Genomic DNA, 19352 nt, shown 5'->3' with positions numbered 1-19352 from the left:
CTGTTGGTGGGAATGGAAGTTGATACAGCCACTATGGAGAACAGTATGGAGGTTCCTTAAAAAACTAAAAATAGAACTATCATACGAACCAGCAATCCCACTACTGGGCATATACCCAGAGAAAAGCATAATTCAAAAAGACACATGCACCCCAGTGTTCATTGCAGCACTATTTACAATAGCCAGGTCATGGAAGCAGCAGCCAGGTCATGGAAGCAACCTAAATGCCCATTGACAGATGAATGGATAAAGAAGGTATGGTACATATATACAATGGAATATTACTCAGCCACAAAAAGGAACGAAATTGGGTCATTTGTAGAGATGTAGATGGATCTAGAGACTGTCATACAGAGTGAAGTAAGTCAGAAAGAGAAAAACAAATATCGTATGTTAACGCATGTATGTGGAACCTAGAAAAATGGTACAGATGAACTGGTTTGCAGGGCAGAAATAGACAGAGATGTAGAGAACAAACATGGACACCAAAGGGGGAAAATGGTGGGGATGGTGGTGGTGGTGGGATGAATTGGGAGACTGGGATTGACATGTACACACTGATGTGTATAAAATGGATAACTAATAAGAACCTGCTGTATAAAAAAATAAATAAAATAAAATTCAAAAATTCAAAAAAAATTTACCAAAAAAATAGCCATAGTAACTATGGAGTATTGCTAAAATTGCTTTTGAATCAATGTAAAACGTGATAGTAATCAGTTTAAGTAATAAGTGCTGTAATTTTCCAATAGTTATGAGGCTTGAGGAAAAACTGATTTAAAAGCAAAGTGAAAACTTGATTAAAATAGCTAAAAAATGTTCTTCTACAGCACTGAAATTGTCCAAAGCTTCCTATCTGTGAGAAAGCATTGCCAACCCTGGTCTCTACCACTTGATGCCTATAGCTGAGACTTTTTTTAATTTAGGGGGGAAAAAAAGGCAAGGCCAGTGCTCGCTTTGGCAGCACATATACTAAAATTGGAGCGGTACAGAGAAGATTAGCATGGCCCCTGTGCAAGGATGACACGCAAATTCGTGAAGCGTTCCATATTTTTAGCAAATATGCTTTCACAGCATACCATGTATACATGTAAAGATAAGTATTTCATTCTTACTGTTCACTTTTCACTGACAAAGGAAAAAAAGTGAAAACTACAGAAACTGTGGTAGATGCTGTCCTGGTCCTAGTGGTACCCACCTTTGGCCAGTCACATAGCTACTCAAGAAACCTTCCCAACAGAGTACAACAGGATGAGAATCTGAAATCACTTCCGATATCCCCTACTAGATATTGACTGTTATATCGAGTAGTAAGTGATAAAACATTTAATTGACAATGAGTATAACTGTGGATGACTTCTGATTTTGTTTTTAATTCTGTGGATTGCGTTTAAACAATTCCAATGTATGTTCCTGATTTTGAGATACTAAGTGGTATTGCACAGTTGTCACTTTATCGAATGTGGACAACAGTTCCATGAAGTTTATAATGCACACCCTTGTATAGCTGCAGGTGCTAGAATTAAAATTGATCTGTTATCATGAGGAAAAAAAAAGGCAAGGCCAAAGATAACTTTGTGGACTTGGGCATATAGACATGTCTCTTTCTCAGCTAGCTTTGTAAAGGATGAAAGCCCTGAATTATTCCACTGTTGCCAGGGGTAATTGTAACTGATTAAAGCCATGATGCTTTCACCACTTCTCAGCATTGGGAAGGTACTTTCTGGGTCTGTGGATGAACTACAGAAAGTTTATGATTATGTTAGAGCGTGTGCAGGTATATGCACACCATGAAGAGGTTTCAGGAATTCCTCACCAAAATGCAAATTGTAGATTCTTGTAAAAGTGGTATGTTTAATTAAAAAATACATTTCAGCTACTCTTCTAGATTCTTTTTCTTTTTTTAATTTTCTAATTTCAGGCCTATTTGAGTATCCTTCTAGGTTCTATTTCTCTGTTCTGGCCTGTGGCCTGTTCTTGTTTAAAGCATAATTGCCAACTGGATATTCACAACAAGGTCCCTATTCTCTAAGAGCTCACAATCAATGGGGAAGAGGAGGCACCTTCATGGGCATTTAAATTCTAATACAAGATAGACTGAGTGTGTAAAGAAAGTGAAATGGGAGAACAAAGGAAAGACGGTTTGAGTAGAGAATTTTGAAAGTATGTGGAAAGGACATTTCTGATGCTGAAGAGTAAAGCAATGCTGAAATATTTGTCATATTGTGAAGGAGGATCTATTTGATGACAGAAGAAAATGTTTTAACTCTGTTCTTCCATGACATTATACATCTTACTATGTTTTTCTTTGTCAAAGAAAACAGCACTTGCAACTTTCTCCAGCCAACAGTCTAAGGAGAACGTGTATTGGTGACTCCTGTCTGAGAGAGAATTCAGATCAGCCCAGATTCTCCACTGAGATGTTATTCATAAGGTTATAAAAGTTTGCCAAAGGTGTGTCTATTTTCAATTTGCGTGGTGCTTTCTGCTTACCGCAAAGTGTTTGTGAACAGAAAGAAAGAGGGAGAGATCCGTGGCCTAATGAAGATAGAACTTTTAGGACCAAGTGATTGGATATGGATGAACAGATGTAGGTGATCAGTGAGATGTGTCAGAGATGATTCCAAACTTCAAGTCTGGGAGAATCTTGGTACCATTAAAACAAACAAGGAGCTTAGAAGGGGGAAACTGGCTTTGAAGGAAAGGGTGAATTTGGTTTTTCACTTGACTCAACAGCTCAAGTGGAAATAGGACTTTTAAATAGGAAATCATCAGAGGGTATGTTACAGTAGTAACACAGTGGAGTGTGGGATGATTAATGCCTGTGCAAGACCTGAAGGCAGCATAAAATCGTATGTTTCCAGGACTAAACATCTTGAAGGTGGAAGTAAAACAGAGGTAAGCATCAATAAATATACCAAGTAGTAAGTCGTACTCTTAAGAGTGAGTTAGGGTATGTGTTGGAAACCACATGAAGTAGTTCGTGTTTTTTCCTTTTAGGGCAAGAATGGGCCATTGAAAGGTTTTAAGTAGGGTCCTGAGGAGGAGATTTGCTTATTAGAATGATGTGGAGGGTACCTTTTCTAGAAGCTGGACAGTGCCAGGACCAGGTGATGGACAGGCCTGGGGAGGCTCCCTCTGGCCTGTATTCTGCAGTCTATGGGCCTCTAATCCCCTTTTCCTTACCAAGGCCAGGATTAGGGGGAACAAGACAAAATTTAAGGGGGGGCCAACAAACCCAGCATTCAAGATTAATGCTACTTTAATGCAATAATTTTAAGATATTAAAATTAATGAAAATCCACAATTAACAAAATATCAGAATTCTAAATAAAGGCAAGTTCAGTAAGCTGAAGTTAATGCCACTTCCTCAGGAAAAATGATCAGGCACGGCAACTCTTGCAATTGGAAATAAAGTAAGCAAAGAAGTAGATTTTGAAAATACTATCAGTCAGTTTACTTCTATTAAAGCCAGGAAGGTAAAATTATGTTTTTGGTAAAAGCAAAATATTTAAACTTAAAGCAACGTTGTTAGTTTTAATACACCTAATTTTCAGATGTTCAATATTTCTTCAAGTACTTTAATGTTCTTGGAAAGTTTTTTTTAAATACATAAAAACTTGTATATAGGGGCACACGTTTTTCCTGGTGCCTTAGGATCCTATCTGGCTCAGATACTGTATTTAATAAAATTTTTCATATTTTATTCACGAATTTTTTGCCTTAATTCTAACTTTTGAAAACATTGCATTACTATTTATTTTGATTCCCATTTTTTTGATGACCCTTAAATTTTGCGCTTTCGGCTCTTTCTCTACTTTTTCCGTTTTTTGTTTGTTCTTGTTGTTGTTGTTTTGTTTTTTTCTTCTTGCTTTTGGAGGCCTGAACCTTTCTAGTTTTTTCCAGAGGCGCAGCTAGCCTTTGTTTGGTCCACCCTGACGAGTCCCGGGCCGGGAACCTCTTCACATAGTAATTTCATTTCGCTACAAACTTGCAAATAGGTTACCTGAACCACTTGGCGACGTTGACTCATTCGCTTCCGCCCAGAAGGAAGCTCTCGGAACTACCGCGTTAAGGCGGCGCGCTTCCCGCGGCGCCGGCCGGCCTCATTTCTACGACGCAGCAGAGGGATTTCCGTTCCTCCTTCTTCTCGCGAGTCTTGCGTCCCAGCAGCAACCGGAAATGAGTTCCTGCCTGCAAGCTGTCGGAGCCTGAGCTTCAGGTGAGGGAGGGAGAAGGGGCGGAAGGCTTTGCATAGGTCCTGGAGGCGGTACTGTGTCGGTGTGTGGACCTTGTCTTCTCCCTCGCGCAGAGGACTCCGTGGTTTCGTCGCCCCTCTCAATTCCTTTACGTTGTTGGTTGGGAGCGTCATCTTGGAGAAGGGGCGCCCGCACATCTCGGCGGTGAGGCGGCGAAGCCCAGGGATCTCCTTGGTCTTTGGTGACGGGGCTGGAGGCGGTAGTTTTTACGGCCACACGTTTCAGATTGAAGCCCCGTGCTAACATTTTAATATTTATTGAGCCCTTACTATGTCTTCGGAACTTTTAGGGGTATTGGGTGTAACAGTGAATAAGTCCGACAGAAGTCCCTGCCCGAAGGGAACTTGCATTTTAATAACATTTGAGAAGACAGTGGAACGGAAATGGGGATAGAATCAGGATTTTTTGGTGTGGGTTGGAGGAGGAGGAAGTTAAGGGGGATCAGAGAGGCATGAAAGTGCGAGAGGGGCTTTCTGGGAGCAGAAGGGAGTCCTTCCCGTCCCCTGTGCAGGGCTGTTGATGCGATACGGTCTAAAGGTGGGTTGCGTAAAAGTCGTGGCTGCAGTTAGGCACTTAGACTCAGTGAATTCATATTCTTGCTGTAGGACTTAATTGATCTCTTTTTTCTTCAGGAAAAGATTAAAGGTTAGATTGTAAGAAAAGGAAATAGAAGCCATGTTTCGAAGACCTGTAGTGCAGGTAATCACTTCTTCGTATTAGTGTTGGGATGTGTTACTATAAGCCATAGTGATCAAATTTCTTTAGGCTTTTGCCTGCAGAGGCAAAAGTCCTTTGAGCCCACACACCTTGGTGTACTTATTTGACATGAGGGCTGGGGACAGATTTTACTTGGGTAAATAATGTTCACTAAAGCAAAACGAAACTTCTCTAGTGTGTTCACATATATAATGGGAATAATTACTTTTAAAAACATGTGCTACTTGCACGTAGATCATTTAGAGAGCGTTGAAGGTCGTTGTTGATCTGCAGACTATGAGAACCGTTGTTCCAGCTTTTTTTTTTATTATTATCTCTAATAAGACAGGTGGTTTCTTTTCTGACCACGTGCCTCATGTGTTGTCAGCTGCCTCCCACCCCGCCCTGCCTCCTTGTGCTGAGGAGAGCAGGTGAGGTCTCAGCATCACCACACGTTTACCAGGTCCAGGATTGCTTCTCATGTCACCCAGTCAGACTCCTCCCCTGATCTCCTCAGTCAGCCTCGCCAGCCTTGAGCCAGCCTAGACCCCCTTTTGCTTGCTTAAGCTCATCTGGGCACCAAGTGCTATAGATTCTCCTTTAGAACACCTCTCGCACTCAGCTTGTGAAGATAAGGAAGAAGCAATTCCTCTGTGAAACCTGTTCCTATTTCCCCCGCTCTGCTGTAGAGTTGGCCCTATATTCTTGGATCCGTACTAACTTATACGTACTTTTGAAACGTATACTTTTTCATGGGTTGAAATGTGAAGCATGGAAAAGCTATTCCTGTCTTAATACACGATTCTACAGTGTTACGGTATCTTTAAAGCTGTGTATAAAAGAGTTAAATGTTTAATTTAAAAAAGTATCCCAGTTAAATTAATTCTTTCCCCATTTCTGCTCCTCCGGTAGGTCTTGAGTTTTGTGTGCCCCCAATGAGGCAGACTGTTGTCCCATGAAACTTAGGAGCTCTGGCTCATGTGAGCACTCAGATGAGCACCTTTCTGGAATCATGACACAGGTAGCAGTTAGCAGTCTGATCTTTAATATGTTGTAACTCACATTTTTATTTTCGTACCCACTCTCTGCTCCCAAACATAGCGCCAGGATTCCATAGCCAGAAGTACCACCCCTGGAGTGGGTATTGTTTTAATTGGTCGCTTATTAACAGTGCCACCACTTGACACATGTTTCTCTGATGTAATGGTTAGGTCTCTGAACCCAGTGATGTTCCCAGTGATGTGTCCTCATATCTTTGCAGTAGCCCTTACACAGAATGTCCTTAAAGAGGCAGCAGAGGGCAGTGGGAAAAGCAGCAGCCTTGGGGTCAGACGGCCCTGGGATCTCGGCGTGACTTGCCACTTACTTCCTGTAGGATTTTAGGCAAGTTACTCTGTCTCTTTGAACTTCATTTTTCTCTTCTATAAAGTGGTGGTAATTTTACATAGTTTATAGATTTAGTCTGAGGAATAATTGATGAGAGGTAAAGCAGTTAGCGGGTACTCAGCAATGATAGCTGTTGTTATCGAGTGCTGCTGTTACATGGCAGTGATTCCCTTTGTCTGACGGACCGATTTGGGCAGGCATATCTTTGCATTTTATCAAAGAGTCATGTTTGTTTATCTTAGACTTTTTTTTTGGTCTGTCAAAAGCATGACTTTTTCCAACATGTATTTATTTACCTTTTGTGTACAAACACAGAGGCACCGTAATCAGGAAGATTGCCACCAAAGAAGCGGGAGAGGACTGTAAATGAACTCTCTTGGGTATACTGTGTAGTACCTCCTGTGTGCCTGTGGGCTTCTGCAGTAGGCTTAAGTGTTTGCATAGTCCTCCTGGCTCTGTGTGATGGGCACACCTCTTGTCTTGGGTGGATGTGTGCCATAGGAGCTGCTGACTAGATGGTGACCACGTGTGACTGGGTCTTCTGTTGGTATTTGCCTTTCCCCCCGGATTAAAGCTGTTTTACTTATTTGTTCCACTTTAGGTCCTTCATCAGTTTGTGAGACATGAGTCTGAAATAGCTGGCAGTTTGGTTCTCGAAAGATGTAAGTAGCAGCTGATTTCCAAGTTTAAAGCGTGTTATTTATAGCAGTATGCTAATATTCTCAGTGTTGCACAAGAGGTGTATTTGTTGGGTTATAATCTATTAATCATCACGCTCTTGACTCACATTTGCCTCTCAGATCTTGGCCTTGCCCCATCAGGCTGCAGGGCTCCTGTAAATTGGGCCCTTCTTCCTTTACCAGTCAGTTTTTACTCACTCTTGTCACTTTCCTGCCAAAGAATTTCCTTGAGTCCTATTTGGTTATCTAAGTCTTCCAAGGGTATGTGGTATTTGGCTGAAGAAGTGAATGTTTGTGAAAGCTGTTGTTTCACAGAAATAGTCCCTTGTGTTTATAAAGATATTCAGATTTGTTCTTTTAACTCTACAGACAGTTTAAAGAAGTTTCTTTAGGTATTTAAAAGAAGAATTTAGATAAAGAGCTTAACGTTTGTTTTGTGGGGCTACTTCCTCTGAATATTTTCTCCTTTCTTGCCAATCCTTTTTCCCTCCCAACCTCTGTCTATTTTCCCCTTCAACTTACTTTCAAACCTTCTAGAACTTGGGTTTTGCTTAATGCCAAGACTGAAGTTGGAGTAGTGTTTGTAGCTGTTCCTCCCTAGACATTTCTCTCAGTCTCGTTTTATCTACACATTGCCTTTCAGCTCTGAATCGTGTGCAGTTACTTGGTCGAGTAGGTCAGGACCCTGTCATGAGACAGGTAGAAGGAAAAAACCCAGTCACAATATTTTCTCTAGCAACAAATGAGATGTGGCGATCAGGGGAAAATGAAACACACCAAATAGGTGAGTACAAAAGCCCGGGCTCTTAATTTTATCAGCAGTAAATAGGTATTATTTATTGTGAATTACCTAATTAGATACTTTTAGAAAAGACCTTCTCTAATTCTGTTCTGCTCTTTTAGAAATCGTGGATTGGTTTTGCTGGGACATGTTGTCCTTTGGCACTTGTCTTTTGCATTTGTAACCACATTCCCTATTGTGATTTAGGCGATGTCAGTCAAAAGACAACGTGGCACAGAATTTCAGTATTCCGACCAGGCCTGAGAGATGTGGCATATCAGTATGTGAAAAAGGGGTAAGTTGAGGAAGGAAGGATCTTACAGATTGAATGGTTTAAAACAGGGGTCCCCAACCTCCGGGCCACGGACCGGTCCTGGTCCACGGCCTGTTAGGCCCTGGGCCGCACAGTGGGAGGTAAGCGGTGGGCGAGCAGTGAAGCTTCACCTGCCGCTGCCCATGGCCCGCGTTACCGCCTGAGCCACCCCCCCACCCCCCCTCCACCCCCGTCCAGGGAAAAATTGTCTCCACGAAACCGGTCCCTGGTGCCAGAAAGGTTGGGGACCACTGGTTTAAGACACTGGTAACGTGTTCTTATGGACTGCGTAGCTCCTTTATTTATGTAGTACCACTAATTACTCTGTGTTAACCCAAGAGGTATTCATGCAATGCTTAATACTATAAACATAGCGCATTGCCATGTGTGACTAATTTAAAGGTTTTAACATGGTTTAGCCTTTTAAGAACTTATACTTTAGGGCAAAGAGGATGTGTACTTAAATGGAGCTGATGAGGTAAGAGAGAAGGCAAAGGGTACCGAGTACCATTGAGCAAGTGTCTCCATGGCCAGCGATCCTGAAGGCAGATGTCTTGCCTCTTGGCATCACACGATGGCCTAACAGAGGGTCTGGAATGTCGGAAGCCTGACCCAGTGAGGTATTATGGTAATACTCACAGCAGTTATTTCATATTTGATAATTTTATGTAAACTTCGTAGTTCCCTTTCGGAATGCTTGGATTGATTATGTATAAAAAGTATCTTTTCCAAACCCACAGAAGGACAAGAGGATGTGTTTAACAGCAGTTGTAGTCATAGTATGTTTAGAAATGTACTTGTTTTATAGAAATAAAACATTTCATGTAAAATAATTTCAGCAGTAACTAAAATTTCTATTTTTTTAAAATAAGTGCATACCTTTTCTTCATATATACCTCCGTTGTCATGTCTGTATGATATGTGCATATATACACATATAAACACAGGAAATTTCAAGGAAAATGTCTATATGCAATTTCACCTACTGATTGATGAATCTGTGTGACTGTTCCCTTTGGCACCCAGTCATTTTACCAGTCTTGTCTATGTTCTGTATTGTACATTTTTGGTGGTGTTAGACTCTGAAAATTGGTGTCATTATGGCCATTTTCTACTCTTTGAAATCAGAGTTACAGTTGTCTTCTAGTTCAGCCTTCTAGAGAGTGCAGCATAGTCTTAGTAATTAACTCTGAGTGAAATACTAAAGCTGAAAATTTTGCATTTTAGTAATCTAAGTCTTTTGAGAGTAAGTTTATGAACCTTAATATAGAAAGGAACTAACTAAAAAATAAATGAAAAAATCAACAAATCTGTTAGAGAATCCAAAATCAGCGGTGACAGAAAATAACACATTGGAAATTAACCATAGAGATTTAAAGGATGCCACTAGGTTGCTCTTCATGGTCTTAAGGTTGCTTTTTTTTTTTTTAATTTTGACTTAAAATTTTGAACAGTTTTTTTTGTTTTGTTTTGTTTTAACTTTCATAAGGACCACAGTTAGCTCAAGGATGAAAACATTGTCTTTTTTCCTAGGTGTGGCAAGTCTGTGCACATTCTGTTTCACTACTTTTTCTTTTTGGCTGTACCACGTGGCTTGTGGGATCTCAGTTCCCTGACCAGGGATTGAACCTGGGCCCTGGCAGTGAAAGCCTGGAATCCTAGAGCTAGCATTCCTTAGGAATCCACTAGGCCACAAGGGAACTCTCTGTTTCAGTACTCTTAATTCTGAATTATGAGAAGTGGGAGCAAAAATGAGGTTCTGTATGATTATCTGTTTCATCCTTAATGTATACTTACCCTCTCTAACCTGACTCTCTCCTGTAAAGTACATTAGAATCTCCAGACTAAAAACTGTAAATTTTATTCATATCAGGTCTCGAATTTATGTGGAAGGGAAAGTAGACTATGGTGAATATATGGATAAAAATAATGTGAGACGACAAGCAACAACAATTATAGCTGGTAAGGCTCTTGTGATAATAGCTATTCTGTTTTGGTTTTTTTTTCTCCTTTCCGTTTTTGAAAGCTTGGCTATGTTGTAACTTTACCTGAGGCTGTTAGTACTGATGCCAATGAGATTGTAAGGCCTTCACCAGGAGAATTCCAAGTGAGGTTTGTGGGCTTGCTCCAGGTTTCTACATTTATCTCTTCCTTTAGAAAATTATCTCTGTACTCACAGTTTTAGTTCACAAGTAACTTATCAGTTGAACTGTCTATGCCAGTACTTACTATTTGGACTTAGAAAACCTTTAGTGTTTTTGAAGGACATGGCCTAAACAGGGAAAAGCATGTGTCGAGACAGAGTTATACTAAAGTGAGTGGCGTTAGACATTTGTGCAGATTTGTTCAGAACCTGTTTGGTACTTAACATGATGATTTTGTTTTAAATTCCTTTTGTTCTCATTAAACAAAATACAAAACAACATAGAAAAGATGGACACATGGAAGCTTCAGGAGGTTAAGAAGATATGCTCTAGAACAGAGTTTTAAACTTTTCTGAAAATTCTACAAGAATTTTGAAAATAATATACCCCTTTGGACATGTTTAAGTTGACATTAAATTTTTTTAATATAAAATTATGTTACTCTTAAAGGTATTAATGGATCTAAATATTATAGCTATTTGGTATCCATCATCATTAAAAAAGATACAAACTCCTCAACATTTGGAAATTTTACATTATTCCCTTTTCTCTGAACTTGTTTTTCAATTTCATTTTCTCCTCAGAAGTGTACCTTAATATATTGTATAGTCAAGACTCTTGTCATTCATTCAATTAACTGTAACAAAAGTACATGCATAAATAGAAATTTAAAAATATTAAAAAAAATTCTGCAACAGTAGAGCTCTAAATGTTAGGTTTCTCCTTGAATTGGGTTATCATTACAGTTGTTTTTAGAACATAATTGACCAAAACAACTTTAGTATATATGTATACAAACTAAAATTTTATTGAAAATGTATCTTAATGAGATAGATGATGCATTTTTTGCCTTTTGGATAAATTGCTAAAAAAGTATTCATTCTGTTTTCTTGTTTTTTATCAGTATAAAAACTGAGAAACCTTGTTTTGATAAATAAGTAGATGGGAATAAAAGAACTTTTATTATAGTATTATCTCAATATTTATGAACTTCTGAGGTATGCCCAAATTAGATATCATTTAAAAATTAATTTTTTTATTATGGAAAATGTCAAACATACACAAAAGGAGAGAATAGTAAGAAACGAAAACTCCCATCATGCAGCTTTAACAGTTATCAACAGATGGCCAATATTATTTCATCTATGACCCAGCCCCCTTTTCCCCCACCTGGATTATTTTGAGGGAATCTCAGACATTATATCATCCATAAATATTTCAGTAGGTATCTCTGAAAGATAGATTCCTTTTTAAAACATAACTATAGTGCTATTATCACACCTAATATTAAGAAATTATTGTTAAATTTTTTTTACCAGATGTCATAGTATTGAAATTTCTTTGACTGCTTCATAAATACCAGCCCATACATCATATTACATGGTTTATATGTATCTTAAGTGTCTCTTATTTTCTTTTTATAAACAACAGAAATGAATTTTCGCACAATTCTGGAGGCGAAAAGTCTGACAACTTAAGTCTCCTAATTGACAGATTTTTCTCTTATCTTTCTCTTTTCACTTGCTCCAGAGTTTGTCTTAACTACTGTGCCATATGGATAAATTATAATTTGTTGTAAATAATAATCGTATATTTTCTTACTGGTTTCTTTGAAAGTATACTGACCTTGATAACTTAGATGAGGTTTTTTCTGACTGGTTTGCTTTCATAATTCTTGAGTGTTGTGACAGTAAATTACTTCCTGCCTGCCCTGTTCCTCCTTGGGTCAAGCCTCCAGATGTATCTACCTATTCAAAAATTTTTTTCTAGACCTGTATATGGTATAGAACTACCCCTGTGATTTCAGCAGTGGAAGATCAAGCTTTCTCATAAAATAATTGACAGTTTAAAATCTATTGATCATGTATTTATGAAGCATTCAACACTTTCATATTCCACTGTAAACTGTAAACCTATTGTGAGGGCAGATTTTGAATTGTTACAAACCAGGCCAAACAGAAGCATTTCAAATTATCAGCCTTTTTTTTTTTTCTTGTCACCAGTATTCACTAGCATGAATGCTTAAGCAGTTAACATAGGTTTATGGCTAATAGTAAAATTGAACAGGTCTTTAGTGACATTAGAATGGAAGAGAATAGAGTTTTAATTTGGCTTATCTGTTTTATAGGCCATATTTTTTTCTCCTTTGGATCAATGTAGCTTAAAAATAACCACCAGCAGGTGGCACGCTTGTCTTTTTTACACAGTGATGTCAATTCTGATAATCTCTTATACTAACCATTCTGTTCCAAAACATTCTAGTTTTAGAAGACTACAGTCGTCAACAAATATTCAATTACTATATAACAACCGTTTTTGAATAATTCTGAAGTTTTAAGAATGTAGATCTTTCGGTGTTATACGGGAGATACTACTTTTCCTTTGCTTGTCCTAAACTAACTCTTTCTGCACAATATTTTAAGAGCAATGTCTGATGTTTTTGGATAAAAATGTTCTCTGTGAAATACTGATAGTAAAAATTTTCTCAAGAGTGAATATATAAAACTCATTCTGTTTTAAAATTTAAAAATAAAATGTGTTCTGTATAAGTGTTCAGACTTAAAAAACATAAATAAGTCTGTCTGTGCACTGGGGCCGTTTGTTGAACCCTGTCCTTCCTCCATCCCTCCAGCCTGTGGACTGTGTTGCCGGGATCCTTTTCTCTGTGAGGATGTGCTCGCCGGTGTAATGGCATCTGTCTGAGCACTGCAAGCATCAGAATTTGTGACTAGCTCTTCTGTAGAAAGTTATCACTGAGAAGATCTTAGCTATCTTCAGGGAAGATGAGAAGTATCCCACCTTTTCTCACAAGGTCTGAGCTGTTGATAAACGGTTGAAGCCCAGCTTTTAGCTCCATTATGCCTATTGTATATACCTCTCAAGGACATAGCAAGCAATATAGCAAGAACATAATATTTTGAGAATTTGTCTAAAGTCTTTTCAGTGAATAGCACTAAAATATGTATGTGGTAGAGGGGAATGATTAAATGAGATGGAGGAAGCAGTCTGAAAATAACATTTATGCTTTGGCTTCTTTACAGATAACATCATATTTCTGAGTGACCAGATGAAAGAGAAGGCATAGAATGGACGATTCTTCTTTGGCCATTGTTTGGTACAGTCTCGTTTCCAAATCTTGATAGTCTTTATAGTTTCTGAAGACAAGAATTAAAATACTCTATGTAAAATGAGTGATAATATTTTTCCTGACTGCTGTTCTCCTTCCCCTTTTCGTGTCATGAACCTTGGTAGCTCCTGTATGTTATGGTATTAACTAGTTTTTTATTCTTTAAGAGACAGTTTCTGTGTATAAGTATACAAGATAGTGAACTGTTAGGGTCATCCGTGTTATGGCAGAGGGATAACTGTCCTTTCGGAAGCCCCCCCCCTTTTTGTGCACACTTCTATTATAGTATTGATTTAGCTACTCAGTGTTTATTGAGCATTGCTGTACGTCATACATGTATCCCATGGTTGTAAATACTGATTTCCTTATCTGTTTGGTTTATAGACTAGAAGGCAAGAACTGTATCTTCTTTATGTACCTGCGTCTTAACCATTGCTTGGCACAGAATAGGCAATAAATGTTGACACATGAATGATCCCACCGGGATATTAAGCTTTAGCCTAAATTGTAGGGGCTTGCTGAACAGTGGTTAATATCTAATCTAAATAGCTTCAAGATGAACCTACATTATTCACGTCTTCTGTTTTTGGACAATTTCACTAGTAGCATTTGTGAAACAGAGTTTACTAGCAGTAAAGACCTAAAGTATAACTAGGGATGAAGTAGTCCATCTCCAGGTGATGACATAGGCTCTGGTTTCACTATTTTCTATCTTTCTAAACCCCATTCTCTGTCCTTTTAGTCTCATACAGACTCTCAGGGGAGTCCCTGCCTCTCTAGGTTAGCGCCCCAGGTATAACATTTTCCTCTTATTTTTCTACATGGTCTCTTGTTGTACATACTGTGTACAATTGTGTATGCACAGTTACCTTTATTATAAGATTCTGACAGAGTACTAGTAATTTACTAGTAAAGATTACATAAAACAAACTCAGTTTTTTAATGCATCTTTTACTTCTACATGTCCTCTCCCCTCTGCCTGAGAGAGTGTGGTGCTAACTGTAGCTTAGACCCTGCTGGACTTTAACAGGTTCAGAATTCACATGCTATTTTATGGACCCTTGACTTTTTGTTTTAAGGTATTTTCTGCACACATCAGCAGCATTTTGTACTCACAGCTTGTTTAAGGAAAAATGGAGTTCCTTAGCTTTATCCTTTCTTTCGCCCAGGAACAGTAGAAAATTAATTACTGTTTCCTCATATCAGCTATCTTTATTTATTTTTAAATTTTAATTTTTTTTTTCAACCATCTTTTTCTTTTTTTCCTGTACCTGGGACCATTAGTCAGCACATTAAGTCTGCTCTCTTGAGTTCCCACATTAAAACTGGTGACGTAGTCCTCACTCCTTTACGCCACATTCCTTAAGCAAAATTGTAAAGTAGATAAAATTTGTCTTTTGGGCAACTTTTAATTTTTTTCCTCAGCAAAGGTACTTTTATGCTCCTTCAAAGTTGTGAGAAGTTAATGTGGATTAGTATTCCTGTTTAAACTGAGTGATGAATCTGTGCTTTGGGAAAGTGACATGGTGAACAAAACTGCTTAATTACCAACTCCAAGCGATTCTGAGTCCAGGGTGCAGGGGCAGAAGAAGAGTGTGTTCTCCAGGATCCCCGCGAGCCGAGGGGCTCTTCTGCAGACTCCCACTGGAGGTTGCTTGAGAGGCTCTGAGGCTGGGCAGCAGGGCTTTCAGAGTCAGGTGTTCAGAGCAGAGGCCTCAGCGTGCGTGTGATACTGCAGACCCGGGGTCCACAACCAGGCAGGCTGTGGGAGCATAAACTCTGCCCTCCCCCCGCAGGCAGCCCCGTCTCCTGAGAAACTTTCTACTGTTCCGAGCCTAGTCTCAGAGTAGACCTGTGGAATCTGATAGCAGTAACAGACCGTAGGGGTCTTCTAGTCCAAGTTTTGTGTCCTGCATTTCCTTTTTTCATGTTCTTACGGTGTCAGGGAATGTACCTGCAGAAAACTGCCCTGTGACTTTGATTTTGGGATTCTGGGTTAGGTAGAAAGATGAGTATGATACATGGAAGTGTGGGAGCAAAAGTATCAAACAGCATGTGTGGTGTTACTCCCATATTTGAAAAAAAGTAATTGATATAAATATATACTTAGAAGAGTCTGGAAGGAGAAAAATCAAAATGCTCTGATGATCTCTGAGAAGATTATGTATGATTTTCCTTATTTTTTACAATTTTGTAATTTTTTTTTTTTTTTTTTTTTTTTAGCATTGAGTATGTATTACCTTTATAAGAAGAAGAAGTAAATAAAGCTCTTTACATTTTGGGGGAAAAAAAATCTTTCCATTATTTCCAAGCCAGGCTTGCTCTCCTCATTCATGTTAAGCTAGTACCACTTCATGTGCTAGAGGTGAACAAGATATTCTTTCATGTATTTTTTTCCCGCATTATCTGTATCGTAACATCTCATGCTTAAACACTTCATTTCTTTTTTTTTTTCTTGTATTCTCTTAATAAACGTACACAACCCAGAATGGCTGACTTTAAAGACCAGCCCAGATAAGATCCACTATTTGCTGCGAGGTGCAGTTCTCAGAGAGTCATCCATTTCTTGAAAATCGGACAGATTGATCAGTCCAAAGACATCTGAAAACACCGAAGACATGGTTCTGTGGCTGTTTTGGGGATTACTTGTCATTGCCAACTGCGTTTCAGTCTAACCTTTGCAGCTCATTTAGGGGAAATTAGTGGTAGTTTCTCATTGTTCCCGAAAGATACCGTGTAATTCTTGAAGGCAGTGTTGTCTTTTACTCAGACTACCCTTTTGCCCTTGTCCAGCTCGGCCGAGCACAGTGACATTTTAGGGCTTTGTAAATGTGTGTTGTTCAGTTGAACTTTTTAGAGAGTGAGACTTTTGGTAGGCACCAACAGCATTGAAGTCCCCTCTCAAAACTACTATACTTGGCCCCTGTGCTAGTCCCACAGTCTGTGATAGGATGATGTGTAGCTTTTTCGGCTGTCAGAGTCATGCATCCACAATACTGAAATTTTTCTTTTTCTCTCTTTACCCTTCATCCATTAGCGGACCTTACGGTCCTATTTGTCCAAATAAGTGTACATCTTGACATTTTTTAGTTTTTCTGCTGTACCAGTCATTTGGGAAAATGGTGGTCTGTCATAATAGTTCACTTAAGGCTGTGCAGTCAGAAAGCCTGCATTTGAATTTTTGCTTTACTCAAGAGCAGCTGGGTGAACTCTGGTGTGTTTCTTAACTTTCCATGCCTTTGATTTTTGTTGTTTTGTTTTCCTGTGAATAAAACAGGGATAATAGTAGTTGTACTTTTATAGGCCTACTGTGAAGAACACAGTAAGTAATACATGTAACTTACTTAGCACATAGTAACTGAATCAAGTGCTCAATACATGCTGGCTATTGTTACTGCTGTTGCAGTTATTTTAAACAAGGTGTATCTCTCAGTCACCATGCCCATCTCACCAAGTCTCAGGAGATACTTAGGAGAGCATTTTAATTTCAGTTTATTGTACTCCACCTTTTTTTTGTTGAGTTATTAATGTCCGTGGATTACTGAGCACATATTCCACTTAGGTTTTTTGTTTTTTTTTTTTTTGGTTTTTTTTGGTTTTTTCTTTGGTTTGTTGTTAATCTTCTATGGCTGTTTACTATTAACCTGGGCATCTTTTTTGCACTCAGAGGCCATGTGGGCACCTGCTATATGCCATGCAGCCGTACAGCGTGGATGTAGCGGTGAATATAACAGGACTCCTGCACTGAAGGGACTCGCAATGTAGGGTGGTGCGGGTTGGATGGGGGAGGTAAAAGCAGGAGTTGTGTAGGCAAGTGTGATACGATGGGAGAGACACTCTAGTCACGGTAGAAACAGTGTCCAGTGGGGCGCAGAAGAGAATAGTTAGGTTAGTTTTCAGCAGAGGAAACGGCATGAACGAAGGTCCAGAAACTTAAAAGTATACGAAGCATTCGAAGATAAAACACGAAAGGTATTTGAGGCTAGATTGTAAAGGGTGTTGAAAGCTTGCAGAGGACTTTGGCAATGGGGATCCATAGAAGGTTTTAAAACAGCGACATCTTATCAGAATTGTGCTTTAGAAAGAACTGAGAAGACAGTTGAAGGGTTAGAAGGAGCAAAGCCTGGCGGTAGTTAGGAAGCTACTGAATAAGCCTGGAAAGGTTAGTAAAGTGGGGATGAGAGGTGACACGAGGGATGTTTAGGATTCACATCGACTCATTCGTCGCGTACCAACTACGTGCCAGATCCTGTGCTAGGCTCTGGGTTGGAGACAACCGAGGACGCATAGCTCCTGTCCAGCATCTAGTGGTGACAGAACAGGTGTTGGTGGTAAGAGAAAAGGCAATCAGAAGATAATTTTTTTTTTCTAAATTTTAATACTTTTACTTAACCGAATGTATACAAAATATTCCAACATGTCAATATCATACACTCCCCTCCCATCCGTCCTCAGTCTTGGCGTCTGGTGAGTGTTACACTTACTCCTGGTCACGCTGTCTGGCCGCAATTTAGAGCTCTGTGGCCTCTAGTGACCCCCCTGGTGGACTGCGTGGGTCTACCCGGGTGCCTGAAAGCATCCCAGAGGCCACTTCGTGGGACTCCAGAAGATACTTTTGAAACTTCTGCTTGGGCAGCTGTGTAGATGATGACGTCTTATTAGAGACTAAGGAACATGGATGTGGCAGCAGATTTGAGAAGAGCGGAGATATTGAGTTTAGTTTTGAAAATAGTTTAACTGTAGACTTTCTAGCTTATATTTGGGAGGGTGAAGGTTAATGAGTCTGGCGCTCAGAAGAGATGCTGAGGCAAGAGTGACTTTATTTTTCTTCTGCCAGACACATTGTAAGCAGATTTTTGTGAGATAACTTTCAGATGATGCCAGGATTCCAGCTTCCTGTTGTGGAAAACCATATTGTGGGAAGGATTTCCAGTTGCCTACCTGTTTTACCATGTACATGGGATTTGTTCTAATCAGGAATGGTATGATGACAGACACAGAGACAACTGCCTTTGAACGAAGAGTTTATTACTTAACAGTTCTCAAGAGGAGGGCGTGCAACACACCATGCCAGCACCACACGGAGAGGTACCAGGGTAGGTCAGGAGGCAGAAGGAGCAAGGGAAAAGCATGGGTCAGAGCTTTTATTGTTGTTTTCATGGGGAAAGAATGGGTGAGACAGGATAGGAGTGCTGAGCAAGTTTAGAATTGGACAGTTTTAATACACTTCAGCAGGCAGTGGGTAATAGGAGTGGTCCCTAGTTGTCAGGTACCTTGCCCTGGGGTGATTTCAGGCAGAGGAGTAGTGTCCTGGACTTCAGGAGCCTGATGAAAGGCTAATGAGGGCTATGAACTCAGGGTTGCTTGGTGTGCATATCAAAGGCATGCTCGTGGGCAAGTCCTTTACTATTTCTAGGAATCAGCTATCATTTGGGGGTGGAGTGAGGAAAGTCCCTCCCAGGGTCTGCCAGGCCCCAAGATGTCAAAGCATCGTAAAATACAGAAAATGAGAAACGTCATTAAAAAACAAAAACCAAAAAAAGTTAATATGATACCCAATATCTATTACTCCTTCTACATTTACAGAACCCATATTTTATTGGGGATGACAGTGTGAACAGCTAAAATATTGTATTTCTATTCTCCTTTGCAGTTAAGGATTGCTAAGGGGCTATAAGCAGAACTTATTTGATGGTGTTTCCAGGGAAGTTCCTTCAGTGAACTAACTCTGTTGGGAGGCTCATCCTGTGTGCTTCTCTAAACCCTCATTTGGCTTTTTCTTGTCTGAAATGTGGACTCTGTGGCTGAATCTCCACTAGTGGTCTTGGAGCATGATACTATCTTCAGGATGGAAGACAGAAGAAGTTGGGATCCGTGATGACCATGGAACCACCATACCAGTCCTGGACAGTCTACTTCTGGACTTCTTTTGGAGACACAAATAAATCTCTACCTTGTTTAAGCCA

At 39.5% G+C, this 19352-nt stretch overlaps 1 protein-coding gene, 1 long non-coding RNA gene and 1 other non-coding gene across 9 annotated transcripts in view; 2 read left to right on the top strand and 1 right to left on the bottom strand.

The window, feature by feature from the left end:
• LOC117202289 (uncharacterized) overlaps positions 1–4157 on the bottom strand; it is a 34977-nt gene extending 30820 nt beyond the window's left edge. Inside the window, exon 1 of one of the 2 annotated variants that reach the window (XR_007479372.1) lies at positions 4007–4157. This is a non-coding gene — a long non-coding RNA (uncharacterized LOC117202289). The remainder of the gene's footprint in view (positions 1–4006) is intronic. The other variant, XR_007479373.1, reaches the window with a different exon arrangement.
• LOC117202325 (U6 spliceosomal RNA) lies at positions 949–1055 on the top strand. The gene has a single exon (XR_004484603.1). It is a non-coding gene; the product is annotated as a U6 spliceosomal RNA (small nuclear RNA).
• On the top strand, positions 4158–19352 carry SSBP1 (single stranded DNA binding protein 1). Of its 6 annotated transcripts, none has more exons than XM_049715115.1 (8): positions 4229–4403; positions 4892–4958; positions 5868–5976; positions 6943–7003; positions 7665–7805; positions 8010–8097; positions 9989–10077; positions 13301–19352. In XM_049715115.1, exons 3-8 carry the CDS (start codon positions 5911–5913, stop codon positions 13342–13344), a joined length of 489 nt encoding a protein of 162 aa, XP_049571072.1. In that variant the 5' UTR covers positions 4229–4403; positions 4892–4958; positions 5868–5910; the 3' UTR covers positions 13345–19352. The 6 variants fall into 6 exon arrangements, with proteins under 6 accessions (XP_049571074.1, XP_004272174.1, XP_049571072.1 ...); XM_049715114.1 differs by lacking the exon at positions 13301–19352 and adding an exon at positions 12892–13267; XM_049715117.1 differs by lacking the exons at positions 4229–4403; positions 5868–5976; positions 13301–19352 and adding exons at positions 4158–4222; positions 12892–13267.

The sequence above is a fragment of the Orcinus orca genome, chromosome 9 (assembly GCF_937001465.1).
Source record: "Orcinus orca chromosome 9, mOrcOrc1.1, whole genome shotgun sequence".
NCBI lineage: Eukaryota > Metazoa > Chordata > Mammalia > Artiodactyla > Delphinidae > Orcinus > Orcinus orca.
The sequence above is the reverse complement of the archived record's forward strand: the minus strand, read 5'-3'. Positions and strand labels throughout refer to the sequence as shown.

What these genes read in the sequence shown, in the direction of transcription:
- SSBP1 (XM_049715114.1), top strand. Translation starts at nt 5,911, where the DNA reads ATGAAACTTAGGAGCTCTGGCTCATGTGAGCACTCAGATGAGCACCTT. An exon ending in CAGTTTGGTTCTCGAAAGAT is followed by an intron (nt 7,004 to 7,664) that starts GTAAGTAGCAGC and finishes ATTGCCTTTCAG; the next exon opens with CTCTGAATCGTGTGCAGTTA. An exon ending in TATCAGTATGTGAAAAAGGG is followed by an intron (nt 8,098 to 9,988) that starts GTAAGTTGAGGA and finishes TATTCATATCAG; the next exon opens with GTCTCGAATTTATGTGGAAG.